The sequence below is a fragment of the Camelina sativa genome, chromosome 7, assembly GCF_030686135.1.
Source record: "Camelina sativa cultivar CO46 ecotype springtype chromosome 7, ASM3068613v1".
Classification (NCBI taxonomy): domain Eukaryota; kingdom Viridiplantae; phylum Streptophyta; class Magnoliopsida; order Brassicales; family Brassicaceae; genus Camelina; species Camelina sativa.
In genome coordinates this window covers 23,022,546-23,048,891 of record NC_141886.1, presented here as the reverse complement: position 1 = coordinate 23,048,891, position 26,346 = coordinate 23,022,546, and the positions used below count along the sequence as shown (strand labels likewise).

Genomic DNA, 26,346 nt, shown 5'->3' with positions numbered 1-26,346 from the left:
TAATTATTTCAAAGTCTCTGACAGGTTGTAACATTTTGGTCATAACCGACGTGAAAAAAAGATTCATGAACAACTTGCTATAAACTTTGAAATAATTAAAAGACTATATAACCGGAAATATAAAAAGATTCCTAGTTCTAGAAGACTATATAACCGGAAATTTTTACACAAACTTACCCGAAAAAAAACTATGGTTGGTACTTGGTATGTATCATATCTACGGATTTCATTTATTTTGTTGAAGAAAGTTTTAGGTCAGACATTGTAATGGAAATGGCAAAACGTGATAATCGTTCCCAAACATTAACACGACGTTCTGCAACTGCAAGTAAGTAGACTGCAACAGCCAACGGTGTCAGTCGTACACGGTACACCAAAAGATATAAACTTTATTTACATAGTTCGCATTAATTAAAAAAGAAACAATATACGTAACAGTTCAGGTTGTGATTTAGTTACAAATTTTGCATTTAACTAAAGGGCCTTCAAGATTGACGTCCGATGTAATTGTCGAAGTCACTTATATCCAAGAATCTAGCAATCCCACTAGCTTCAAGAAAGCTGATCAACGAAAAGTCAAAACCACATATCAACTCGCTTTTCCTCAAACGTTACTTATTAAAACCATATTTTTCAAATAATTCTGAAATAAAACGTTACTGGTCTCTGAAGACTCTTGTCATGGAGAGACATCCACCAGAAAGCATTGATTGCATATTAACAGCAATATTAGGGTTATGAATACTCTGCCTCATATGCACCCAACCATACTCTTCCCCACTCTCTTCATCACTAACTCTTGACCTGAATTTCTCAATTATTAAAATTTAAGCATTTACTATCATATTATATAAAAAAATCTCTGAGCACATTAATACCTATACATGTGAGCATCAATTGCAGATGGATGATCATTTGAGTCCACCAAACAACCTTCACTCACCCAACAATCCCCACACGAGTCCAGTTCCCACCCTTTAAGCTTTCCTTCCTAATAACCATTGTATATGTTCCACAATTATAATTCTTAAGTCTACAACTACAACCATAACCAAACGATATAGTTCTAATACCTCGATGTATTCTCTGAAAGTCTCAATGGCTTCAATGCCTTTTGCTTTGGCATCTCTTGGCTCTGACAAAATATTTAACCGCAGCTCAACTGCTTCTAATGGCTCTTCAAGATCTTCAATCAGACTACCGATACCTTCATTTGATCCCGCTAGTCTCATTCTCACCATTTCGATAATGATCTTCACCACCATGTATGCACCTACAATGTGTCCCAATGTATTAAAGAAACAAACATAACAATTAAGGTCATGATGAACATATTATCACTCATTCACCAAATAGGAAAAAAAGAGTAGTAAACTAACCATCGTCTAAGAAGTGATTCTCCTTAACAGCACCATGTCCTGAAGTTTCCATCATGAGATGAGTCTCGATGCCATCTTTGTTCAGCTCTACTCCCTTGTCAATCACGTTTCTATACCCTACTCTGTACAAACAATGCCTCCCTCCTCGCTCAGTTATAAACTTAGTTAGCCCCATACTCGTTCTTGCGTCTGTTACTACTGTACTCCCTATAACCATACTTAAACACTATATTATAACTCACATTGATTGATCAACCAAAGATAAGGATTAACAAACATCATTAGTTTAACCCACCTGGATGTTCTTTAAGCACAATAGCTGACATAAGCGCAATGAGCTTATCTCCGTTTACAGGGTTTCCTTTGTTATCCACCACTCCACTCCTGTCAACATCCGTGTCAAACACAACCCCGAGATCCGCTGAGTTCTCAAGAACCGCGGCTCGGGTGTGTGACATTGCGATTTTGTTTTCCGGATTAGGAATGTGATTCGGGAACATCCCGTCTGGATTTAGATATAGCGAACCAAATGTATCGGCTCCTAACTTGTCTAGAACGTCCCAAGTAAAGAACCCTCCTGACCCATTACCCGCATTCACAACTATCTAACATATAAAAACCAAAAAACTTTATTATAATTCGTCCAATTTTTTTTTGAGACAAGAGAGCATAAAGCTAGACTCTTGCCTGAAACCCTTTGAGAGGAGTGTCGTAGTGTTCAGGGTGATTGATTCTCTCTTTAATGATTTCTCGAAGATGCTTAGAGTAAGCATTCATGAAATCAACTTGCTTTGGTCGAGTTTTGATCAGTGTAGAGACTTTACTCTGCCTAGTAGCGTACTTCCGCGCAGCTAAATCGCATATCTTCTCCACTTCAGGAGACGTTAAGCCTCCTCTCTTGGTAAAGAACTTGAGTCCATTTCTTGTATACGGCAAATGAGAAGCCGTCATCTTCAAAATCACAATCACACATTTGAATCCATTCATTACTAATTAATTTAGAGTTGAACTCTTTAAGGTTGGAAATGCGTTACCATAATTGAAGCGTCGTATTCGAATGGAGACAGTAACGTGCTCATGAAGCAAGCTGGAGTAGTGGCTAAACCCATGTCAAAAGCTAAACAGCCTGCACGACCTAACCCGGCGAAAATGGCTGTACTTAGCTTCCCACCGGAAACACGAGGATCCCGTCCGAGAGAAACCTTGATGACACCATTACCGTTACCCTCAGTTGCTGCAACCCATTCTCCAAAGCTCTCTGCGATTGCTTCAACGGCTGCAGGCGTTAGGTCAACCGTTCTGCCTTTCTCTCCTTCCAATGCGACTCCTCTCACATCAGAACCGTTTTGCAACCGTCGAATCTGGTCCATATCTTCGTCGAGACTGCTCGTTACTTCATCGAACTTAGTGGCATTTGAAGATCTTGTTCTTAAAGGCTTAACCGAAGGAGAAGCTGGTGGGAATGACAAGAAACTCCGTTTGACTATCCCCGGTGAAGAGAAAAACAGAGCTGTTTTGGAGATTACAGTTTTAGAAGCCATTAAAGATGATGTTGAAGTCGACGCCATAGCTTTTGTAAGTAAGTAAATTCGAAACAGAGTTCTAAGTTTCAGATTTGAAAGGCAGAGATCCAAAAGAACCTAAAGCAAATATAACTTCCAAAGCTTTAGATATTTGCAATCTTGTTTGTATTTGTGTTAGAAGTGTTTTTTTCAAATTTAGGATTTGGAGATGGATAAGATTCGTAACTAAGATGTAACCATAACCTTACGTTTGAATATCTCTGCAAATTCACATGTTTTTAACAAAAACCAAAGGAAAAAAATATAAAAATAAAAACAAAAATTAGCAAACAAACTTCCAAGTTTTTTAGATTTTTCTTTGTCTTTTTCTTTATCTGCAGACAATAACAGCATATTCTATATTATGTGCTGAGGAAAAACTCAGCGGGAAAATCAAATCTGTTAAATCTAAAACCAAATATTTCATTTACAAAACAGAGTAAATACTCTGTTCTGCTTATCGTAACTTTGTCTGAAAGCCAAGACAAAACTGAGATTTGTTCTACATCTGAGCTTTTATTACAAACACATACAGAGAGAACCATAAAGATGATCTCTGTTTCAGAGTCCCCTACTACCTGGAATTTGAATCCATTCAATCTGAATCTCGACCTCGCCGCATTCGACATTCCTCAACAGAAGAATCATGTCCTGAACGATCTCGCCACTATTGGAAACGATACTGCTCGCTTCAGACAAGCAGTTGTCTCTGGTGGGAACAACTCTCTTGATCTCTGTTCCATCTGGTAATTCTTGCAAACCCATTTTTTGAACCTCTAGAAATGGTTTGATGTCTATCTTCGCATCTCCCATCTTGTCGTGCGATGTGAATGTATCTTTGTCATACACTGTCTGTCAAAAACACAACGAGTTGTTAGTTGTTACTTATGGTCAATTGGTTTTGAGTTGGAAATGACGAATAGTAGTTCTCACCAGATTCACAGGTTCATCGGGGTGTTTGATCGCAAGGGTCAATTCCTCGTTCCACTCAGGGTTACAGTTGTTTTCTACAGTACGCGACTTCAGCTTCTGGTGCAATTCAAAGAACTCAATTAGAGTACATATGCATACTATCATCAAATCTCTTCAAATCGTTTTAGAGGGGGTATTGAATTTGACATTCTAAAGGATTTTAGAGTATTCTTAAAATCCTTTGTTATTCAATTGAGGATTTTTTAAAAAATTCTGAAATCCTATGTTATTCAACTTAAGATTTATGTAAAAAAATTTAAAATAATATAGAATCTCTTGTTATTGAATCAGTAATTTTTAAAACCTACTTAAAATCTCTTGTTATTCAATTTATCACAACTTTTTTAAAACTTGCTATAGAGGTGGAATTCTGAAAGATTTCGGAGAAAAAAAAAGACTGAAGATCTTGAAGCCAAAAATCCCTGCCAATCATCAGCCACCTTCTCCACCAGTCTCAGCCCGAGCCGTCAAGTTTTTTGGGTTTGCCGCAGCATCACCAGAGGCAGAGTAAAGGGATAATGAATTCTATTGGTTTGGATCAGTTTCCGGATTTAAGCTCATGGAGAGTTCGATTAGATTATTATTTGGACACAAAGAAAAAAACATCACCATTGATCTAACTATTGATCAGTTTTTGGGTTTAAGTTTTACATGAACTGAGGACATAGCTCCAACTATTGATCTGATTTTCTTTTGGTATTGTGTTGTAAAATATTATAAAATCATCCAAAGTTTAATAGTCAAATCTCATAGAATCACATTTCATTTTCTTTTCTTAAAATAGAAAAACTCTTAAAACACAATCAAATCTCCTAAAAACTTACTAAATCTTTCAAAATTCTAAAATATTAAAATCCTACCAAATCTTTAAAACATCAAGTTAAATACCCCCTCTTAATCTATCAAAATCAGATACTAAAACTATCTATATTTTTTTTTGTCATTTCTGCATGAAATTAGTACTTTCTTGTTATTGGTTTCGACCTAGAAATTAAAATCTTCAAAGTTAAGAAAATAAAATCAAGAAACCTAGAAGACCAAATCGGATTAGAATGAAAGAGAGAAAAAGAAGGACCTGTGATCCCATGGTTATGAGGACAAAAGGGTCGCTGCTTAAAGAGTCTCGACGAGCGAGATTGATCCCTCTCTTCACTCGGATCCTTAGAAGCCCTACAAGGTCCTCCATCTCAACCTCTTCCTCTGTTTTCTTTTTTTTTCTTCTGATTTTTTTGATTAATGTCTCTCCTAGGCTCTCTGACTCTTCTACTTTTTCTTATTCCCTCAGAAAATATTATCGGCTCAAATTCAACGAGTCCACTTAAAATTGGCTTACCAATGGACGAAAGAGCGAGTAAAAGAAACAAGAATAAAGACCATTTAATATAAAAGGTTTGTTTTTCCTGATTATTCTCAGCGACGCGTTATTCTCACGATTCACGAACATCATTTGGATTCTATTTGGTAATAATAATGTCCTCTAGATCTTTTCTTTTTTTTTATGTCAATGGAGAAAATTATAAGTCAACTAACCAAAGCAAAAAAAAAAAAAAAAATGAAAGCAAACATGTTTAACTCGCGGGAAACCAAAACGGTTTCAGTTAGATGAGTAAAACCAAAAGATTTCAATTACAAAGCAGAGTAAAGTAAAGTACTCTGTTCTACTTATAGTTACTTAGTCTGAAACCCAAAACGAACTGATATTTATTTATTACAAAGAGGGAGATTGAGAATCAGTACAAGTACTTCATATCCGTTTCAAAGTCCACAACCACCTGGATTTTTAATCCACTCAAGCTGAATCTCGACCTTGCCACATTCAACATTCCTCAACACAAGAATCATGTTCTGAACGATCTTGCCTTTATCAGAGACGATTCTGCTTTCTTCAGACAAGCAGTTCTCTTTGGTGGGAGCAATTCTATTGAGCTCTTTACCATCTGGAAGTTCTAGCAAACCTTTTTTGTGAACCTCTAGGAACGGTTTGATATCTATCTCCGCATCTCCCATCTTGTCGTCGGCTGTGAATGTATCTTTGTCATACACCATCTTTACTCATATAGAAAACAAAAAACGACTATTAGAAATTTCACAGCAACGGAAATGGAGATATGATCGATCAAACCACTTATTGCCAATTGGTTTCGAGTGGTAGTACTCACCATATTTACAGGCTCCTTGGGATTTTCAATCGCAAGAGTCAGTTCCTCGTTCCACTCTGGGTTGCAGTTATTTTTCACAGTAAAAGACTTGAGCTTCTGAAACAATTTAAAGATCTTATCTCAAGAACATCAAACAGATCAAAATCAGGAAACCAAATCAGATTAGAATCAGAGAGAGAGGTAAGACCTGTGCACCCATGGTTATGACGACAAAAGGGTCGCTGCTAAAAGCATCTCGGCGAGCAAGATTGATCCCTCTCTTCACTCGGATTCTCACAAGCCCTACAAGCTCCTTCAACTCAACCACTTCCTCTGTTTTCTCCATTTCTCTTGTGAAATTATGAAGAGAAAGCACACCTGTCTCTTCTACTTTTTTTCTTATTCACTTATAAACAATCAACCACCGGCTCAAATTCAACGAGGCCACTTATATTGATTTATTAAAGGACACAAAAAAGAAAGAAAGAAAGATCAACCAATATAGTCCTAGTAACTCAAAAGGTCTCTTTCCAGTTTCTTTAATGTTCCCTGCTTTACTCACTTTAATGATCATCTACGCGTCACTCACACCAACATGTTCTAGATTCTATTGGTAACAAAATATCTTCTACATCCTCTTTTTTTTTTTCTGACATTGACATTGTACAACATACATCATCATTACATTTCACAAAAAAAGCAATATATATTTTTGAGTACATACTACAAATATCACGACCCAACAAAACAAAGCCTTGATTGGGTGTGGATTAGCTAATTCTAATGTTACCAAAACCAACGAAAAAAACTTGAAGACGTTCTAGAAATTCAGGGTTTGCTTTATTTCATCATTAGTAGAAATAGATACAATATATGTAAGGGTTGAGTTATATATTCGACATGTACAACTAAAGACTTAAGCAGAGCCTTCTTTTGTAGTTTCATATCTGATGAGATAAAAGACAAACTCGTCTTTCCATGAACAGAAGAAAAAAAAAAAAAAAAAAAAGTACCATCACATCTTCAGGGTCTCTGTTTTAACATTTCTGCAATCTTAGTCCAATCGTTTTGTTGGCATCCATGGTGTCTTCTTCGATCCTGAGAGAACCAATGCTCGCATTTACATCACAATGAGCAAAAAAAATAGATGTACTCATGTACACAAGTTTAAAATCTAAGGAACTGTTAACATACCTTCGCGCCCGAGACCCTTGCAGCCTGGACCATCAGTCCACTCGAGCATGATCTCTAGTTCTCCACATTCCACATTCTTTAGTCTAAGAATCATCTCTTGTTTGATTTTCCCGTTGCTCCAAGTGATGCTGCTCTCTTCAGCCAAACAGTTGGTCCTGCCTGGACGGATCCTCTTTATTGCACAACCATTGGGAAGCTTCTGGAAATCCAACTCCATCTGATGTGCTTCTAGGAACGGCTTTAAGTCTATTTCTCCATCACCCATTTTGTCATCTCCCGAGAATCTGTCTTTATCAAACACCGTCTGCATAGACAGGACATAGCAATGAGCCAAAAGACATGGAACAAATCTTTTAGGGGGGAAATAGATTCCAAAAGAAATGCATCAACAACGTAAAGCTAATAGCTTAGGTATGCAATGGAGTCTACACCAAAAAAAACAGCTTGTACGTAGATTTAACTGTTGTGTGAGACAATTTTGATAGAAACGATGGCTTACCAAACGGATTGGATCGTTTACATCTTTGATGGAAAGTGTGAGTTGTTCGTTCCACACTGGATTACAGTTATTATTAATCACACGCGTCTTCAGTTTCTGAAGGAACAAGATAAAAAAACAGGTCAAGAAGATATGACAAAACATAAGGTTTACATGGAAACACAATCATCTAGACCAAGTCAATCATGTCCCTTTTCAACTTTCTTTGAACTCAGATAACATTTCTCAATTTTGATATCATTAACTTCCCACTCGTGATCATGAGAGCAAGTTTTGAAAGCTGACCCTTCAACAAGATTATGTAATTACATGTCTAATTTGCTAGCTTTGTGTATAATGACCCTTCACCAAGATTAAGCATTGAGATCAGACATCTACCATTTCCAAGAAAACTAATGACCCTTCAACAAGATTTTGCAATGAGAGAGACTAGTCGGCTACACATGTTTCAATCCTCCTCGGTTTAACAACATTTGGCCCTTTCAACAAAATTATGTGCTCACCAGAATTTGTAATTTCAGAACATGACAAATATAATGCATATGATGTTTCGGAAAGTTTTGTTTTTTAGCAAACAAAGACACAAAGCAAAGATCAAATTGAGATTCTTTATCACATGGTGGCCACCAAAACATTCACATGTGTGATTATAATAAGTCCCTCCATGTGACTATAATAAGTCCTAGAATCTCTACGAATCCGATTTGATATCTCACAAAAAAGGACACTCCTTTCTCACATTAAAACTCATCAAAAAGGGCATAAACAAAGAAACAAACAAACCTGATTAGCCAACGTGATAACAACATAAGGATCACTGGTGGTGGCATCACGAATGGCGAGATTAATCCCTCTTTTAACATGAACCCTCAGAATCCCTAATGGTTTATCCTCCATTGCTGAAAAAAAGGAAGAGACTTTAAAAAAATAAAAAAATTGTTAACTTTTTTTTTTTTTTTTTTTTCTGTCTGAATGATAATATCGAAGAAAACACACAAATCTCTCTGTGAAAAAACCCTTTGTTTGGCCTGAATTTAACCAAAAATAAGCGAGGGGTTTTGATGAAAATTTATACTTTGGAAAACGATTTGGATAATGAAGAAGAAGAAGAAGAGAGAAACATCCAGAACGCTGAATCGACGCGGAGTTCCAAAAACAAACAAACATCAAACAACAGTTGTATCCGTTGTTTACGGACAACCCCCGATCTCATCGCTGCTCCTTTACTTTCTTTAGAGTTCCCTTCCCTGTCTCTGTTTCGTTTCAACGTAACTCTTCTCTTCTTCTTTATCTTTTTTATTTTTGCTTTTATAGTCCCTATATATGTTTATGGTTTTAACCGCTAATTAGTTCGTTCGATCTAATCAATGTATTTGTTTTTTTTTTTTTTTTTTGTAACATCTGATATTATTATCAATTAAGAGTTGTTGCTACAATGTATTTGTTATTTGTTTCTTTTGGGTAAACAGTGTATTTGTTGTTATGCATTTTTATTTTATTTTTCATTTATCATCAAATAAATTGATTGGTATCTTAAGCAAGCTAAAAAGCTATAGGTGAATATGAATGGTCAACACATTCATCAAATTTGTATGTTTTCATATCATTTAATAGTGGTTATACCCTTATATACTGAAAATATGACATAGAATAAAGTGAAAATATGTTTGCTGAGATCTTTATATCGATAACACCCTGATTCATAATCTAAATTCTACGATATGTAACAATGCTATATATCTTTTTATCATAATATACAACAAATATATAGACCATTAACCATTATTTGACTAAGTTAAGTCAAATTATTTTTCTGTGTTGAAAATATATATAGAGAGTGCTTATTGTTGTATTTGTAAAAAAACTTGTTTCGTCGTCAGTCGTCATAGTGTTTCTAGCTACTATAGTCAATTGACTATTTTGCTATTTTATTATCTAATTTTAAATACTAGATTACTAGTTTTACAACGTATAGATGTGCTAACATAACAGAAACGTTCTTTTCTTATATATACAGTTTTTTTAGGCTATTTTGTTTGGAATTGTAGATTACTTTCAATTTTTAAAAAGATTGTTTTTAACTCACTAAGCTTCGTAGCAAAAAGAAAATTAACTATATATGACTTTTTTTTTGTCATCTGAATTTATATTAGAATTGATCAGATTACAAAAAGGTAAAGACAACGAAATCACATAAGACTAAGTCCAAACAATAGAAACATAAGTTGGCAAGTTAAATACTTCCACCACAGACATAAGCCGGCAAGTTACACACTTCCAGAAGTTAAGAAACAAAGACTAACAATTTAGAAAACATGTCACAAAGGAAATAACAAAAACCAAAGCTCTAAAACTGTCCGACTGATCAAGAAATTAAAGAATTTGACGAAGCTTTCTCATAGAACTTGTAAACGCTGGAGAGTACCAATTAGACTGGAAGTGCTATAAATCATGATAGCACACAGTCGACAAACCATCATCAGCACTGGCAGGAACGAAAGCAAGCTCAAACGATATCAGAGAAATAGAAACCACAACCATCTTGTCGCACAAAACCAATCTGAAGAAAGCGAGCCAAACTAAGGACAAAGAAAAAAACGTTGAGATTCGACGTGAGACAAGCCAAAGAGGACTAACTAACTGTATATGACTACCGAGCAAATAAAATCTTTTTAATCTTTATTATTGGGTGGCTCAGTTTTCTTTGATTCTTATGTTTTTTTTTGCTTTATATCAAAATCCTAGAAAAATAATTGACAGCGACGGGGAGAGCTTTATGATTCTAATCGGGTGAATTGATAATAACTAGTGGCGAATCTTAGATGCGACTGACAATTAGAAATATAAGATAATGTATAATATGGGAGCAATTGGTACGATATAGACTGAGATAAGTAAAAATAACGTGTGGCATGTTGAAGTTTAATGGACCTACCTTATGTATCTAGAAGACTAGAAGAGTTGGCGTATAATTGAAATCAATGGACATGAACAAATAGAGGAATCTGGCTAGTCGCTAATTGAACAGACACAGAGTGGCTGGTCTATAATTAATAGAGAAGCCGTTTCTTATTATTACATATTTGTCGCATTCCTATTCGTACGTTTGAAAATAAAATACGAATTATGGTTGTGTCAATTGTCATAAACAAACAAAAGATACAACAATACGGTCAGCTCAGCTGTCACATTAATTATAGGTTTTTTTTTTCTATGGATGAAATTAATTTGGAATATGCTATTCAATTTCTAAATGACCTGTTTTATTTAGTTATGTGATAGGGTAATATACTATATGCCCACTCCTTGTCTTTTGACCGAGGAAAAGACGAATCGTGACTGTTATTTCGGTCGACTCGTGGCCATGGGATGATCTACATACACAACTATTAACGTACAAACGTTTTTATATTTAAATGTATTAGATGTAGATAGACATTACTCTAAAAAAACACTCAACAAGACAACAACATGAATATAACTATTTAACCAAATAAAATCTAGACGTTAGTATATAAAAGTTACTATTTCATATCACCAACACTACGCGTGACACACTGACACATGCATAATCAATTGAATTAACTAGAATAATGAGTTTTGATGTCAATGGTACGAGTAAGATCATATATACTATCTAGACATGACAAACCTAAAATTTAACAAAGACTAAGCTGATGAGATGAATAAGTGCATATATCAAAAAGAGTTATGCACTGTTGTTTCTGCGCGGGATATATAGTCATTTAGCACATGCACGTTCATAACGTCTACGACATATGTCATTTCAGGGTAATCAAGATTTAGGATGTGAAGATGGTCTGCTCAATATATATAGATTTGTACCATACACGGTAAATTCATACAAGATGTTAACCGGACAAGTTTAGTGGGGCATTGAGCGGCTCCGGATAAACATGGATGATGAGCTGATAAGAAGAAGTTAGGTGATATATATAGATCAATCGAGAGATCATAATGCATGAAATGAGATTGATAGCTGTCTTCTCTTAACACTTAATTACGACCTCTCTATATACTACGTTGGTCCTATCAGTCAGTCAGTCATGTGCGCTCTCGCTGTCTTTAGCCAAAAACTCTGAGCTTGGCTCTGCACCTTTCAAGATCATGGCCCATTATGATGCTCTGCACCTGATTCTGTTTTCATAATAATTCCATGTATGATATATTTACACATAATTTATTAGTATACTAACCATATTTATGAAAAGATTGACTACACTGTTTCATAAGGTAATTAAGATCTCGATGCAAAAAGATTCGAAATCTTTGTAGAGTTTGTCGTCCGCCGTTCCTATTTAAATATCATGTCTTCGTTGTGTTTTTTTTTTTTGTTCCAAATAACCCGTTTATCATGGGTACTGGCAATTCAGGTTGTGGACTTGTGGTTAGCCAAAAAAAAAAAAAAAAATTTGACTCGATTTTATCTCAAGGAGAACCCAATTAATTCATACAAATATATTTGATTTTGATGCCTTTTTCCGTTCATATTAGACAATAATACATTTTGCTTGTTGTATTACTTGAATCCACCCAACTCAACTGAAGTTTTAAAACTATATTTCCAAGACATGATAAATTATTAACGCCTAAGATAACGAAGAACATACATGAAACATGCTTAGTGCCCAACTATTTTAATTGACCTTCTTGTTAATTATAACGTAACTCCTAAAATTAAAAAGTTTATATACTATATAGGAATAGGAACATGCCACAAATCAAATGAAAGTTGTTGAGAGTGCTATTTACCATGTTAGATGTTACGTGTATCTAAGAAATATCACAGCACAACTATAAGATATATTTTGGTACAACTCTCCTCAACGTTCATTTTCCAAACTCTTAAATGTATAATTATATTCTATAGAGATGGGTTTCAAAGATATTTAAAACGTATTGATGTTCAAAAGCAGTATACGTGTAACTTCCCAAGTTCAAATATGGGGAAGGTTTTGATCGGTGGAACCTAAAAGCAGCAAGGATCAGGACAATGGACCAAAGCATGACACGTGATGCTCTTTCGCTTATTCCACCTGATGTTGCTCAACTTCGAGAGCGATCGTTTACTATAATTTATCACTTTCATATTTTACCCCAAAAAAGGAACAAAAAGAAGAGAGTCCGATATCAATAAGAGTCCCAATCTAAAATAACTTCATCATCATCTTCCCTATATAGCCGCCCGCCTTAAATCTCGAATATTTTAATTTGTTTGTGTTTGCGCTTGTTTTTACGTTCTAGAGAGCATTCACATATCAATTTATATACATCCGTGAAACGTGTATGCCAATCTAATAAAACAATGCAGTTCGAATGACTTTGCAAAAACCATAAACGTCAAAAAGCAACGCATATATATGAACCACCGATTATATTGTATCACAAGTGTCACATTTTCCGCCATATTAGCAAAAAGGAAACACCATCATTCGTATCTGCTATAATTAATTCCATGAATCCGACCAAATTCCTATCCATTATCATATAGAGCTAGCTAGAGATTGTGTGACCTTTTTCCATTTGCCTAACGTTTTATCTAATCCATTGGTTTCTTCTCCGTTTTTATTTCGACTTTAATACGTTTTTTTTTTTTTTTTGGTTAATGACTTTAATACGTTTTTTATTTATGGAAACCATATCTTTTACTTTAATACGTAATATCCTGCTAATACATGCATCCATCTTTTTTTTTTTTGACAACAATACATGCATCCATTTATTTAAGTGAATGTTGGCAAAATCAATACACAAAAAAAAATGTAGGTAAAATCAATACATAAAAAAACTTTTTTTTGGTCACCTACATAAGAAATCTAAAATATTATATTCTTTTGACTTGTCCTCATCTTAATTTTTTTTTTCTAGTTATCTATTAAATTCGATCTTATCTTGAATTTCTCTTTTATAGAAATTTCTAATTAATTCTTCATAGAACACAAATTTATTTCTCTTTTTTGTTGTTAGTTTCCTTTTCTTTTTATGATTTGGAAGTTTTTCAATACATTTAGTAGATCTTTTTCTTGTTCCTTTACAGATTCTCTTAAATATTCTTTTTGATGTTGAAAATATAAACATAATTTCGTCCATAATTTCAATAAATATTATCTAAAGTTTTCCAAATATATATAAAATCTTTTTTACACGTTAGTAAAGAAAAAAAAAACACGTTTCCAAAAAGGACCACAAAAAAAGGTAACATAACAAACAATAAACACACCGATTTCGCAAATTCCCGAAAAAGCCCTAACCCTAACTAACATTACTTATATAACATAACATATCCCTTCGCCTCTCTTAGCTCATCATCATCACAAATCAAATTCCTTCTCCTTTTTATTATATCAAAATCACCTCCCTCTGCTTCACCCACCACCAAAAAAAAAAAAAAAAAACTTCTCCTTCTCCTAATTGTTCTTTGTTCCGTGATCTTAAAATCTCGATCTCCTCCGTGTTTTTTTTTAAATAAACAAATTTTCTTTTGTGTGAATCGTTTGTGAATGGTGGAACCTAATCCGAACGGTGGTAAGTTTACGCTCTCCCTTTCAATCAAAAGGGCGAGCTTTTTCCTTCCTCTGTCCGCATCCTCTGTTTTCGCTTTCGGATCTTGCAAAGAAGGCTGGTACTTTCGCTGCCTCGGCCTCGACCCGTGAACGATTCCTCCTTAGATTTTCGTAACCCAGATCCCTAATCTCAACAAAAAAAAGGCTTCTTCTTTTTTTTTTTTTAATTCTGCTACGATTTGCTCTGTTTTTTTATATCTCTCTGTTGAAAACGAATTCGGAAGATGTTGCTATACAACAAGCAGAAGAAGAACCAAAACGCTAAAGGGAATAGGATTCTCATTAGCGTTACGGTTTTGGGTAGTGCCGGTCCGATCCGGTTTGTGGCTTATGAGGAAGATCTCGTTGCTTCTGTTATTGATACTGCTCTTAAGTGTTACGCTCGTGAAGGTCGTCTTCCACTTCTTGGATCTGATTTCAATGACTTTCTTCTCTATTGTCCTATGGTTGGACCTGAAGGTACTTTATTTCTCAATTCCCAATGTTTCTTCTTTTGTTGCTTTATCAATTTCCAATTTTGGTTTACTAATGTTGTTGTTTTTTTTTGTGATTACAGCTTTAAGCACATGGAATGCAATTGGATCGCTTGGTGCGAGGAACTTTATGTTGTGTAGGAAACCAGAGGAGAAGAAGGTTGAGGAAACTAATGGAAGAGCTAACTCTACCATTAATGGAGCAAGAAAAGGTGGTAGCTTGAAGGCTTGGCTCAACAAATCCTTCAACCTCAAAGTCCCAAGTCATTAAGATTACTCTTGTTTCTCAACTATGAAAACAAAAAACACCAATCTTTGTTTTTATCATTATGTTTCTTTTTTTTTTCGGTTTTTTGCTTTATGATTTTTGAATCCAAACTTTTGTCAAAGTTTCGTCTCTTTCATTCATCGGAAATAAAAGCGTTACATTCTTATTTTGCACTGTTTCAAGTGTTGAAGTTGGTTTCTTCGTATTCCCTTTTGCAAGTTGTGCAACTGAGAAATTTGTCTGAATGTGGACTTTCTTAGTACGGTTCTGTATTATTTGTTTGTTTCGAGAAACACGTTGTTAGTTTACTTACTGTCTCGTAATAACAGCAGAGCTGGTTAAAAAGTGATATCTGTGTCCGTGATGAGGAATATTGTTACGGTATATAGTTGTCGTAAGTGTCAAGTGGGAGAAGGAGACGTCATTGTCGAATCGACAAATTACGAAAGGTTTATAAAATTCGATTTGATAATTGATTAAAAAAGGCAAAGAAACTTTGCGACAGAAGAACGAAAAAAAAAGAAGAAGAAGGTACAACAAGTGAATGATATAAAATACAACAACTAAACTGAACTAATACAAGTTCCGTACCAACTTGTACTCTTTTGCCTTCTCCACACAGCCTTGCCGTGCTTCACTTCTCTTCTTCTTTTTTACTTATCAAGAAAACGACACGCTGTTTTATCACATACTCCACGTCTCACACCAACACCACACTTCCTTATCTTTTTTGAAAAAACACACACTTCCTTATCCCAACGCGGAGGTTTCTATATACTTCCATAAGAATATAAAAACAACACAACACGGTGTGTTTGTCTCACTGCATATGGCCAACCATGCACATACGATGATAACGATGATGAGATATTTTCGAAATGCCACGTGTATGTCACAACTCTCTTTTGGTTTTTAAGTCCGAATTGGATCGTGGCTAGGTTTGAGTCACGGTAGATTGTTTAGGCCAACGCTCTCGGTTACACATAATCATCATCCTACACAATTTACTTGAACATAAAACAATATTTCTTCCTCTGACTAAATAAATAGTATATAACATATTGTAGTTGCATTGTTTGTTATATAACATGTTATAAATTAGCATTTAGATACTTGAAATACTAGCTTTTTTTTTTTTTTTTTTTGAACACCAGAAATACTAGCTAAAGTCAGCTAAGGCCAAAAGAACAAGAAGTTTATAGTAGATAGACTTGCGCTTTATTATGGGCTTTAAGCTTCAATACATTAGAAGATTAATGGGCCGAATCGAATGACTAAAAGTTATGGGCCTCTGTTTAAACAAAATATTTATTTACACAGTTAATATATGAAAATTACTTTGGTGAAAAGGAAAAAGAGATGAATATAACTTACAGCTCATGCGAAACATTAGTTTCACTCTGAAAAGAACACACTTTCGGTAATTCAGTTCAGTTCGTTGAAGACTTGCAGTTGAACCAAACTAGATAGTAGATTCAATCGAAAGATATAAGCTTTTTTTACTTTTAGTTTGCTTTTTCAGACAGCTTCATGACAAAAAAAATAATAGTAATAATAACAATAATACTTGCAAGTTGCAAAAACAATCAAAAAGTTTTTTTGTTCGATGAAAGTGAGAAAAAAAAAGGAGTTTCGAACGTCGTTCATGCTAGTAATGTAATAATGTTAACCAAGTAGTATATAATGAATTAAGAGGTTTGTTTTTTAGTATGGTTAAATCATCTTAGTAAAACTTATAGTATGTTGTATAGAAGAAACTTATGTACTATGCTAAAAACGTAAGATATATATTTCTTAAAAAAAAGGTTCTTTAATTAGTTTAAAAAACCAGAGATGTGCATGTATCTGAAAATGCTCCTTATTATTATCACGTTACGTTAGCTGATACATTAAATTTAAATTAATTTGTAACAGAAGTAGTAGTAATTTAGTGGTAACGGACAATGGCTCAGCTACTTGGCCATTAATTCCGTTGACCTTAAGAGATGGATATTAATGTCTTTGTTTGACTAATAGAGATGGACAACACCCATTCTCCACCACCATAGCCATAGGCACAACTTTCCAATTGTTTAAAAAATAGAAAATCTAATCTACCCCAAAGAAATTTATAGCTTATTCAAAATTTGTGGATTTATGAATTATCAAAAATTTCCAAAATTAAATTAATTATGTAATATGAATATTAAATCTTATATATATGTATAAAGCTGTGATAATAATAACAAAAAAAATGAAACAATACAGTTTTTTTTTTGTTTTCAAGAAATTCCATAAAAATGTTGTTAGATGTATCATGTATGTATCTGGCTACTATATTTAAGTTAAAAAAAATGACAGTGGTTGTGATACAATAGACTTAAATTTTGTTAAAAATGACACATGGTTTTGTAAAAAAAAAAAAAAAAACTTGATCTTGATTTGTAGATGTAATGCTGTCTTTTTTCGGCCTATTGAAGAATGAAGTGTTTCCAGAACAAACCCGAGAGCTACAGAACAAAACTGTGAGTTGTGACCCTATATTTCTCCTGGTAAAGAACTTGGCTTAAAAGAGGAGACACGATTTCTATAGATTTGCTCCATCTGTTGTAAGTGAACTGCCAATGCTGGTTTTAATGTTAAAACAACACCGACGCAGTACTTAATATTTGGTGTACATGTTGGAACATGAAGCCATGTTTCATTGGGTATATTCAGGTAGATTGGTAGTGGATAATGTAAGGTTAAAATAGTATGATGCACGGTAGCAAACTAGCACGTCACATGTCGCAAAAAGAAGTAAACATATTTAATACCAAAATTTTACACGATTTTTGCGTTCAATACAAATCACTACTTCGTCTGTTTTAACTAATTCTTTTTGATTAAACTTAATTTTCGTTTTTTTTATATAGTTATGCTAGAACTCGATTTGTGTGTGTCAACTTTGAGTAGAGACCATACTAAATTACTAATTTTATGTACCATTTCTATCTTATTGTATATCTCCCAAGAGATGATATTGCCGCTTTATGATTTTAATACATCAATTATTTTTAACATTTAATACATAAATTTTAACAAAAAAACCATTTAAGTTATTCATATTCCAATTAATTAAAAATACTAAAATTATAATAGTCAATTTGTTTTTAGGAGTAACTTTTAAAACATTTAATTTTATTTTTGTTAACAATTATAGCTTTTTAATTCAGATGAGAATGTTCAAACTGCAAGGAGAATAAAAAAAATAGAAAGAAAATTAATAATAGTTTGAACACTTAAAAAAACAAAGATCTTGTTGACAAAAAAAAAAGGAGCTTTCGATTTTGGAAAACAAAATCCAAAATATGGATCCTCGTGCAATATTAATTATGCTAAAGTATCCAAAAATCTAAAACAGGATGATTACGAAATATGCTAGTGGAAAAAAAACTCTTGTCACTGATTCACTAAATAATGAGAAGAATAGACTAATTTCACAACAAATATTTGATTTTGTGTCTGTTTATGAGAAAAAACCATCCAAGAATATTTTATTTTAATGCGAATTAAACCAATCACAAAATAGAATATCTATATTTACGGTAAAAAAAATAAAATAAAAAAAAAAACAGTGGCTGAGATATTTTTTACCCCCTTCTTAATTTTCATAGATTTTCTTGGGTAAACACGAATCACTAATCCTTAGAAAATTAAAAACTAAAATAAACAAAAGCCAAATCCCAAAAGGATTGGTTTATGTAATATCAATGGCAATTTCGTAGTTAAGATAAAAATAAATAATAAGGATATTGTTTTTTATCTCTCTACCCTATAAATCTCATATATATATATTCTCTCCCCTCCGGTCAAATCTCGTCTTCTTGTTTGGTCTCTGTTTTTCACGCCGGAGAGAGAGAGAAGTGAAAAAAAAAAGCTAGAAACTTTAGAAAACCCAATAATGGATCCGATCGAATCTGTCGAGTACAATGGCTTCGAGACCTCTAACGGTAACTCTCACGTCGACCATGGTTGGAAAAAGGTCGTGTACCCGAAACGTAACCGGAAGGCAAAACCGGCGGATCAAGCCACGGCGGCGAACGGTGGCAAAACTGTTCAGAACGGAACCGGAGACAACGTGTTCCGTTCACTTGAGGAGCAAGCTGAGGATCGACGACGACGGATCCTAGCGGCGAAGATGGCTGCTGTTGATTCGGATGATGAAGGTTTGGTTAGATCTAAACACCGATCTAATGGTTACGGCGATGATGGTAGTGATGATGATGATGAGATCGCTGCGGCGAGGAATGAGAGTCTTAAGGTTGAGGAAACTAAAAAGAAGAAGCCTAAGAAGGAGAAGAAGCCTAAAGTGTCTTTGCCTGAAGCTGCATCTAAGATCGATCCTTCAAATCTCGAAGCTTTCCTTGTTGAAGCTACGGTATGTGCATGGATTTTTATAATTGAGGCTTCGATCTGAACTTGTGAATTGTGAATTGTGAATTGTGATCTAAAGTTTCGATTTTTATATAGGATTCGTATGCTACTCAACCTGAGATTCAGCTAATGAGATTTGCTGATTACTTTGGGAGAGCACTCTCTGGTGTTTCATCTGTGCAGTTTCCATGGGTGAAAATGTTCAAGGAGTCTCCTTTGTCTAAGCTGATCGATGTGAGTGTTATATAATTGACAATGTTGAGGTTTTTTTGAATCCAAGTCTTAGGTTTAGGTTTTGATGAATCTGAGATCTTTGTTCTCTTTGTGTTAATAGGTTCCGTTAGTTCATATTCCGGAACCAGTTTACAAAACATCAGTTGATTGGATCAACCAACGTCCAATTGAGGCTCTTGGACACTTTGTGTTGTGGGCGTTTGATTGTATTCTCACAGATTTGGCAGCTCAACAAGGTGGTGCCAAAGGTGGGAAGAAGGGTGCACAACATGCCTCTTCCAAATCTCAGGTTTGTTTGCATTCCTTTTATCGATATGAAGTTATTGACTTTGGATTAACTAACTCCATCTTGTTATATTTGACGTTTAGGTTGCAATATTTGTTGCATTAGCAATGGTACTGCGTAGGAAGCCTGATGCTTTGACTAATGTATTACCAACTTTGAGGGAGAATGCTAAGTATCAGGGACAGGATAAGCTTCCTGTTACAGTTTGGATCATGGCTCAGGTTTGTGTGTTTGTTAATGATTGAGGACCAAAGAGTGTTGAGAGTTGTGCGATTTTATTCTGAAATTTTGTATATTTGTGAAATGTGGACAGGCTTCCCAAGGTGATCTATCTGTAGGCTTGTATTCATGGGCGCACAACTTGTTACCTGTTGTTGTTAATAAGAACTGCAACCCTCAGTCAAGAGATCTCATCCTGCAGTTGGTTGAGAAGTAAGAGTCAGACATTTTCTTGTGATCTCCTTTGTTTGATATTTAGTAACATCATCTAATCTTTGGTTATGCAAATTCTCTTATCAGAATGTTGACGAATCCAAAGGCTCGGACCATACTTGTTAATGGAGCTGTTAGGAAAGGAGAGCGACTAATTCCTCCTCCTTCATTTGAGATGTTGATGCGGCTGACATTCCCTGCTTCATCCGCAAGAGTAAAGGTAAGTAGTAGTACTACTGGAATTTATAGAATAGAACCGTGACGTGTTTGTTGATTCTGATCATAAGCATGATCCTTTGATGCATACAGGCTACAGAGAGGTTTGAGGCAATATATCCCTTGCTGAAAGAAGTGGCTCTTGCTGGTGCACCAGGAAGCAAGGCAATGAAACAAGTCACACAACAGATATTCACATTTGCCCTGAAACTAGCTGGAGAAGGTATTATTAACAAACAAAATCTTGAATCCTTGAAGTTTCCTGCTTCCCCTCTGCTCCTGTAGTAAGAGTTCTAATGTAACTGTTTTCACAGGAAACCCTGTTTTAGCCAAGGAAGCTACAGCAGTTGCTATGTGGGCTGTGACAGAAAACGTTGATTGCTGCAAGCACTGGGACAATCTCTACAAGGAGAATCTGGAAGCTAGTGTTGCTGTTCTTAAAAAGCTTGTAGAAGAATGGAAAGAGCATTCGCTCAAACTATCCTCATCACCGAGTGATAAGCTCACTCTCAACAGAACTATGAAGAGCTTCAGGCTGAAGGTAATGTCATCCACAATTTCCAAGCTTTAATTTCACCGTACATTATCATGTAAATTTCATCTCTGATATCGACCTTTGATGTTTTTAGAACGAGGAGGCCATCACTGAGGGAGGTGCCAATGGTGCTCTTTACAAAGAAGCTGACAAGTCATGCAAAGTGATATCGGGAAAACTCTCCCGTGGAAGTAGCTGCCTCAAAGGAACAGCCATTGCTGTTGTGATTCTAGCTGCTGGAGCAGCTGGTGCAGCTGTTCTATCCTCCAACCCGGAGGTTACAGCCGAGCTGAAGAACCTGGTGGAGTCATTCGAGCTGCACGAATACCTGAACAAATATACTGAGGTATTCACCTCAGCTTTGAAGAAGTAAGAGAAGAGAAACACAAAAATCTGAGAGATAACTCTTACTATATCGTCGGTGTAGAGAATTTACTTAAAGTTAAAAAGCCTTTTTACACTCCAAGATACAAAATTTTGAAGATCTTGACCAGACTTTAGGGTTAAGGAGGTGTTGAATAATGAGGGTTTCCTTTTTTTATAGTCACAAAGCTGGGATTTGGGAGTCTGTTCAAAGCTCGTAAGTTTGTAGAAGGTTGTTTTTAGACTGTTTAATTTGTGTCTGAGATAATTTATCTCTTTCTTTTTTTCCCCAGATGACAATAAAGTTATTTCTGTTTATTATATGTTTAATTTGAATGTGTCTTGATCATAATTCATAACTGTATGCACAAGTCATTACATTGTGTTCATGTGAATCCGGAGTATACACATACAGTCCCAAGATGTGAAACACAGACTTGTCAATCTATCTGCTAATCAAGAATCAAGATCATAATCTTCTGGCTTTGCAAATGGGTATTTGAGGTAACCATTCTTGATAGAAGAAGGGTCTGCTGGTATGTCCCAAGGATTCTTCATAGATGGATCTCTTGGGAACTTTCTGAAGTTGAGAAATGGTGCCCATATCAGTAGCCTGCAAAGTTATAAAAACTTGATTAGGACTAGAGAGATTGGAGATTAGAGTAAAGGATTGATGGAAATGATTGTGTGACCTTTGCTTACCCGGGGAAGAACAAGAAGACGAACATGAATTGTAAATACATCTCGAAAAACTTCCTTCTGTACCATCTTACTCTCAGCCAGTTCATGATGATTGGCTAACACAAAACATAGTATACAAAGCCCCCACATTAAGAAACAGGAATCATTTAATTCTTTGAAAATACAAAAGTGTATGTCTTCAAACTTACTGGCATAACGAGGAAGTACCATACGGATATGATCGCGATATCGAGAACAACACTGCTTAACTCCTGCTGGTTGTTGACTCCCGTTATTGCCAAGGCCGGATGATCAATCTAAAAGAAAACTAAAGAACTTCAGTTACTCCCATTGCTTTCTCATTGTTTTAATCAGCGAATAAAGCCATAAAGGTCTTGTATAGTCGTATGTGGTTACCGTGGCAAGAACTGTCCCGAGTTGAGCTGCCAAGATTGTCTTCTTTGCTCCAAAAAAATCACCAGCCTTTGCTCTCATCTTGGCAACATTCTGTAGCAAGAACTTAAGTTAAAGAAGTAATCTTACATGAAGATTCTTGTTGATGACTCTACAATTAAGTTAAAGAAGTCTTACATGATGAATAGCATCGTTGGCTTTGGAGTGAGATGTAATAGAGAGAGTAGATTTCACACTGCGAGGCTTCAAGGAGAGAGATGACAAAGCATTCGGGGCACAGAGCCCAAGAGAGCCGCAACGGCTCATCTCTATGTTTCTGTCTGTTCTGTTTTTTTATGGGTTGTGAAGTTTCCTTATCTCTTGAGATTGGTTCTAATGGTAGAGAGTTCGTTCTAGGATGGCTTTCGTCTGAATCGTATTAGTCCTACGTGTCATATGGAGGTCCCATGTTAGTTTTTGGCATATAGTGTTTTATCATAATGAAACAAAAAACATAACAAATGTCATTCCAAATTTCACGTGTATTCCAAATTTTGTAAGTTCATATAATTAAAATTTAGTTCATGACTTGTTGAGGCACTTGATTACTTGAAAGTAAGTAAATAGATGTAAATCAGAGTAGACTTAACCAAAGAAAGATCAAGAACAGTGAAATGTGACAGTATCATAATCTGGAGGCTAATAAAATTTTGAACCCACAAAGAAACAGCATTTGAACAAATCGAGTGAAGAGAAGAAGTTTCTGATGTTTGTTCACAATGACCATTACAAGGATACATATTTAGAAACGTATAACCAGTTTCTTAAGGAATTACAAAGAAACTTAGTTTACATTATGATGATTGATATGGAATTATATCTCATTAATATGACATGATATCCCATTAGCATTTTCGATATTCGATTATAGTTCTTCTTTCAATAGAAAGCTATAGTTGAATAGTGACTGAGCAAGTAAACAAAACTTGGAGAGTGATTTGCTTTGTTGTAGTCTTGTAGATATATAGAAGGAAATGGGCTAATGGTTAACAAACTTAATACGGATAAAGTTATATTTCATTTCACAGTAGCTTGCTGTGAGGGTAAGGTTGCTTGCTTATATAAGCTATTGACTAATCTTCACTCAGTACATAAAGAGAAGCCTTGATGAGTGAGTGTGGTGTGGTACGTTACAAATGCAGAACCTGAGAACGAACCAGACAAAAACTGTCCCCTAATGTTCTTCCACAGTAGAGACACAGACAAAGACATTGCAATGTCTCTTCTTGCAGGGATGTTGAACCGGATAACAAGACATGAATCTCCCATGACACACAACATGTTTTGTTTCACTATTGCTTTATATTTGCTACGTTTTCAAAAAAAATATTTGCATGATTCTATTTCTATGTAAATAAATGTGTTTTACGTTTTGTGTATGAAGAACCCTTAAAGTTTAGTCAGGGTAAAAAAAAAACAAAAGAACATCTTCTATGATTTGCCTAAAGATTATTCTATCTATTACAGAATTATATAATGGTATCTTGTATACTTTTTACTTTTTTAGTAAGGAATAAAAAAGAGGGGACACAAGATCCCCCACCTCTCTTCAACAGCCCTCAATTCACCATCATTTCTCTCACCATTTTTACTCTTTCTACTCTATTTTTTTTTTAAATCTCTCTTCTTGATATGATTTATATTTATATTTTCAGTTATTTCCTTTATATCTTTACTTTCTTGGAGTACTTCTGGATATAAAAACATACCTTGTATAGTTGTATCTAATATATATCTATTATAAGACTCATAGCCTTAGATCTCTAATACAAATATTCATATATACACATAATACTTCTAGAATTGGCCATATAATCAAAATATATATGTACAAAAATGTGAAGGGCTTCTTACAAAATTAAACTCTAAAATCTAAATTTAAACTTATAAACCTAAAATCTTAAACTCTAACTTCCCATATGGTAAATTAGACCCACTTTAAAAAAAAAAAAATGTGACGAGAACAAAAAACAAAAAGATAAAAACGTTCAAGATATATTTAAGTCACCTTGTTACTATTTTCTTCAATACAATGTTAATCATTACTATTGTTTTACGAATTACTCTAACAATGAATCCCCTTCTTAATTACATATAAAGTGTTACCACAGCTTTTAAATATCATGGAAGTGACTAGCGAGTTATTCTAAGTTTTCACATTTTTTAGAATCCAAAGTGAGTTATGGAAATCATTTTCTTCTTTTCCGGGATTTTGGAGCGCCATTGGTGTTGAAAGTTAATCACATGTTAAAGGTTTAACCTAAAAGCTTAGGCTGCAAACCCCACCACCATTTTCTTTTTTTTTTTGAATTTTAAAGTCTCAATATTGATTCAGCCGACGAATGTTAATCATTGAGGTCGCTTCTCCTTTCTTGTTTTCTATGATAAAATCAAATAAGTACATAGTAGTGTATTAAACTTCCATTCAAATATATATTTTGTTATAAGAGCGGTTCACATTATCTTCTGTTTTAATTCTACGTCAACTAAAAGATCAAGAAATGATGTGAAAGTTTTAACTGTATTCATAATAGATGCATGCACATACCAATATTTTAGCTTAGAAATCTGAAAACTACTAGTGTGATATGAATGTTCTACAGATTAAACAAGATTTTGGAAAGATTCTATGTTATAATTAAGTACTACTAGTAGATTATTAGGCAACAAAACAGTGAGGTGGGAGTGACCTGTCATTAAACTTTGTATATGAGCCACGCCCAACACCACATGGCCCTTTTCACTTCACACAAATTATTTTGTTGCTAAAACATAAATCAGAATTCACAAAATCCTAACGCACAAGTTCCCAATATCACTATGTACATTCAATAAAATGTATTAAATTCTGACATATAAGTTTTAAGTGGATATATTGGCCCCTTTGAATACTAATTACTATGATACTTACATTACATTCACTGATGATTATCTCTTCGACAACACGCGATTTATGTTTGACAAGGCCACGAGCTCAAAAAAGAACATTATATATACATTAATTGTAATATGTGTCTTCGAAAAGGTCAATATTTGTATGCCCATATGATGTCAATGTGAACCATTCAGCTAACGAACAGAATAATATTTATTATAACATTTCATCACAATGTTGAAATGTCCCGTCAGTATTTTTAATAAAATTGACACGGTCTAAATTTAAAATGAATTCGGTTTTGATGTGAATTATATTTTTATAAAGTGGCACATAATGTTAGACTGGTCCATATGAACTCTTGATTTTTTTTCCCAATCAAATTTCTTTATTATATTTGCTAATTTGGAATATCTATTACCTTCTCCACACTCCAAACACGTTACAAATGTAATTGTTTATGAATTATGTCTATTTTTAAATTAGATACCAGTAGTATAGCACCCAATTTTTTTATCAACCATGTTTATAGTAGACGTTTTTTTTTCCTTGTCTGATTATTCTCTTTGGTAAAACAACTTCAAAACCACTATTTTCTTACATTCGGTAAACAAAATGTAGTAATCTTTCATTTTGGATTTTGGTATAAAGCTGTAACGATTAAGGTCTTGTCGTCTCTTTTGGTGATCCTTACGGGGCCTAGTTATATAACTTGGTCAAAAAATGAAAGAAGTAAAGTGGTGTTTAATAAAAGGAAACTAAAGGAAAATTTGTTACCCACTTTTGAGTTTTGAGTAACGACGATTT

The 26,346-nt window shown here is 34.5% G+C and overlaps 7 protein-coding genes across 9 annotated transcripts; 2 read left to right on the top strand and 5 right to left on the bottom strand.

Moving 5' to 3' along the window:
• Window positions 1-369: 369 nt before the first annotated feature.
• On the bottom strand, window positions 370-3,174 carry LOC104701728 (uncharacterized). Of its 2 annotated transcripts, none has more exons than XM_010417469.3 (8): window positions 2,414-3,174; window positions 2,067-2,330; window positions 1,675-1,984; window positions 1,380-1,586; window positions 1,074-1,273; window positions 879-991; window positions 661-804; window positions 370-561 (listed from the first exon to the last, which is right to left on the bottom strand). In XM_010417469.3, exons 1-8 carry the CDS (start codon window positions 2,945-2,947, stop codon window positions 486-488), a joined length of 1,848 nt encoding a protein of 615 aa, XP_010415771.1. In that variant the 5' UTR covers window positions 2,948-3,174; the 3' UTR covers window positions 370-485. The 2 variants fall into 2 exon arrangements, with proteins under 2 accessions (XP_010415771.1, XP_087312886.1); XM_087456760.1 differs by having other exon boundaries at window positions 1,675-1,980; window positions 2,414-3,129.
• Window positions 3,175-3,343: 169 nt separating this feature from the next.
• LOC104701727 (protein C2-DOMAIN ABA-RELATED 7) lies at window positions 3,344-5,391 on the bottom strand. The gene is made up of 3 exons (XM_010417468.3): window positions 4,989-5,391; window positions 3,875-3,970; window positions 3,344-3,793 (listed from the first exon to the last, which is right to left on the bottom strand). The coding sequence occupies exons 1-3, from the start codon at window positions 5,097-5,099 to the stop codon at window positions 3,503-3,505; spliced, it is 498 nt and encodes a 165-aa protein (XP_010415770.1). The 5' UTR covers window positions 5,100-5,391; the 3' UTR covers window positions 3,344-3,502.
• Window positions 5,392-5,480: 89 nt separating this feature from the next.
• LOC104701726 (protein C2-DOMAIN ABA-RELATED 6) lies at window positions 5,481-7,061 on the bottom strand. The gene is made up of 3 exons (XM_010417467.3): window positions 6,260-7,061; window positions 6,073-6,168; window positions 5,481-5,959 (listed from the first exon to the last, which is right to left on the bottom strand). The coding sequence occupies exons 1-3, from the start codon at window positions 6,395-6,397 to the stop codon at window positions 5,669-5,671; spliced, it is 525 nt and encodes a 174-aa protein (XP_010415769.2). The 5' UTR covers window positions 6,398-7,061; the 3' UTR covers window positions 5,481-5,668.
• LOC104704810 (protein C2-DOMAIN ABA-RELATED 9) lies at window positions 6,870-9,033 on the bottom strand. 2 transcript variants are annotated; one of them, XM_087456764.1, is made up of 5 exons: window positions 8,820-9,033; window positions 8,528-8,643; window positions 7,745-7,840; window positions 7,246-7,549; window positions 6,870-7,149 (listed from the first exon to the last, which is right to left on the bottom strand). In XM_087456764.1, the coding sequence occupies exons 2-5, from the start codon at window positions 8,639-8,641 to the stop codon at window positions 7,106-7,108; spliced, it is 558 nt and encodes a 185-aa protein (XP_087312890.1). In that variant the 5' UTR covers window positions 8,642-8,643; window positions 8,820-9,033; the 3' UTR covers window positions 6,870-7,105. The 2 variants fall into 2 exon arrangements, with proteins under 2 accessions (XP_087312890.1, XP_019082786.1); XM_019227241.2 differs by lacking the exons at window positions 8,528-8,643; window positions 8,820-9,033 and adding an exon at window positions 8,123-8,263.
• Window positions 9,034-13,698: 4,665 nt separating this feature from the next.
• Window positions 13,699-15,235, top strand: LOC104701724 (uncharacterized protein At4g22758). Its single transcript, XM_010417465.3, has 2 exons — window positions 13,699-14,787; window positions 14,885-15,235. The coding sequence occupies exons 1-2, from the start codon at window positions 14,553-14,555 to the stop codon at window positions 15,070-15,072; spliced, it is 423 nt and encodes a 140-aa protein (XP_010415767.1). The 5' UTR covers window positions 13,699-14,552; the 3' UTR covers window positions 15,073-15,235.
• A 3,487-nt stretch (window positions 15,236-18,722) lies between these two features.
• On the top strand, window positions 18,723-21,851 carry LOC104701723 (uncharacterized). Its single transcript, XM_010417464.3, has 9 exons — window positions 18,723-19,468; window positions 19,561-19,698; window positions 19,799-19,987; window positions 20,068-20,205; window positions 20,298-20,416; window positions 20,504-20,636; window positions 20,726-20,855; window positions 20,947-21,173; window positions 21,262-21,851. The coding sequence occupies exons 1-9, from the start codon at window positions 18,992-18,994 to the stop codon at window positions 21,538-21,540; spliced, it is 1,830 nt and encodes a 609-aa protein (XP_010415766.1). The 5' UTR covers window positions 18,723-18,991; the 3' UTR covers window positions 21,541-21,851.
• Window positions 21,852-21,855: 4 nt separating this feature from the next.
• Window positions 21,856-23,060, bottom strand: LOC104701722 (NAD(P)H-quinone oxidoreductase subunit L, chloroplastic). Its single transcript, XM_010417463.3, has 5 exons — window positions 22,803-23,060; window positions 22,629-22,718; window positions 22,421-22,528; window positions 22,233-22,327; window positions 21,856-22,143 (listed from the first exon to the last, which is right to left on the bottom strand). The coding sequence occupies exons 1-5, from the start codon at window positions 22,929-22,931 to the stop codon at window positions 21,987-21,989; spliced, it is 579 nt and encodes a 192-aa protein (XP_010415765.2). The 5' UTR covers window positions 22,932-23,060; the 3' UTR covers window positions 21,856-21,986.
• Window positions 23,061-26,346: the final 3,286 nt, after the last annotated feature.

Excerpts from the sequence above, each read along its gene's own strand:
- LOC104701728 (XM_010417469.3), bottom strand. The coding sequence starts at position 2,947 with ATGGCGTCGACTTCAACATCATCTTTAATGGCTTCTAAAACTGTAATC. Across the intron at positions 992-1,073 it reads CTTTCAGAGAATACATCGAG|GAAGGAAAGCTTAAAGGGTG; the intron begins GTATTAGAACTA and ends AATGGTTATTAG. Across the intron at positions 805-878 it reads ATTGATGCTCACATGTATAG|GTCAAGAGTTAGTGATGAAG; the intron begins GTATTAATGTGC and ends TGAGAAATTCAG.
- LOC104701727 (XM_010417468.3), bottom strand. The coding sequence starts at position 5,099 with ATGGAGGACCTTGTAGGGCTTCTAAGGATCCGAGTGAAGAGAGGGATC. Across the intron at positions 3,971-4,988 it reads TCATAACCATGGGATCACAG|AAGCTGAAGTCGCGTACTGT; the intron begins GTCCTTCTTTTT and ends GAATTGCACCAG. Across the intron at positions 3,794-3,874 it reads CCGATGAACCTGTGAATCTG|ACAGTGTATGACAAAGATAC; the intron begins GTGAGAACTACT and ends TGTTTTTGACAG.
- LOC104701726 (XM_010417467.3), bottom strand. The coding sequence starts at position 6,397 with ATGGAGAAAACAGAGGAAGTGGTTGAGTTGAAGGAGCTTGTAGGGCTT. Across the intron at positions 6,169-6,259 it reads TCATAACCATGGGTGCACAG|AAGCTCAAGTCTTTTACTGT; the intron begins GTCTTACCTCTC and ends AAATTGTTTCAG. Across the intron at positions 5,960-6,072 it reads CCAAGGAGCCTGTAAATATG|ATGGTGTATGACAAAGATAC; the intron begins GTGAGTACTACC and ends ATATGAGTAAAG.
- LOC104704810 (XM_087456764.1), bottom strand. The coding sequence starts at position 8,641 with ATGGAGGATAAACCATTAGGGATTCTGAGGGTTCATGTTAAAAGAGGG. Across the intron at positions 7,841-8,527 it reads TTATCACGTTGGCTAATCAG|AAACTGAAGACGCGTGTGAT; the intron begins GTTTGTTTGTTT and ends TTGTTCCTTCAG. Across the intron at positions 7,550-7,744 it reads TAAACGATCCAATCCGTTTG|ACGGTGTTTGATAAAGACAG; the intron begins GTAAGCCATCGT and ends CTGTCTATGCAG.
- LOC104701724 (XM_010417465.3), top strand. The coding sequence starts at position 14,553 with ATGTTGCTATACAACAAGCAGAAGAAGAACCAAAACGCTAAAGGGAAT. Across the intron at positions 14,788-14,884 it reads TCCTATGGTTGGACCTGAAG|CTTTAAGCACATGGAATGCA; the intron begins GTACTTTATTTC and ends TTGTGATTACAG.
- LOC104701723 (XM_010417464.3), top strand. The coding sequence starts at position 18,992 with ATGGATCCGATCGAATCTGTCGAGTACAATGGCTTCGAGACCTCTAAC. Across the intron at positions 20,856-20,946 it reads CCTGAAACTAGCTGGAGAAG|GAAACCCTGTTTTAGCCAAG; the intron begins GTATTATTAACA and ends CTGTTTTCACAG. Across the intron at positions 21,174-21,261 it reads TGAAGAGCTTCAGGCTGAAG|AACGAGGAGGCCATCACTGA; the intron begins GTAATGTCATCC and ends TGATGTTTTTAG.
- LOC104701722 (XM_010417463.3), bottom strand. The coding sequence starts at position 22,931 with ATGAGCCGTTGCGGCTCTCTTGGGCTCTGTGCCCCGAATGCTTTGTCA. Across the intron at positions 22,529-22,628 it reads TCGGGACAGTTCTTGCCACG|ATTGATCATCCGGCCTTGGC; the intron begins GTAACCACATAC and ends GTTTTCTTTTAG. Across the intron at positions 22,144-22,232 it reads GTCTTCTTGTTCTTCCCCGG|GCTACTGATATGGGCACCAT; the intron begins GTAAGCAAAGGT and ends ATAACTTTGCAG.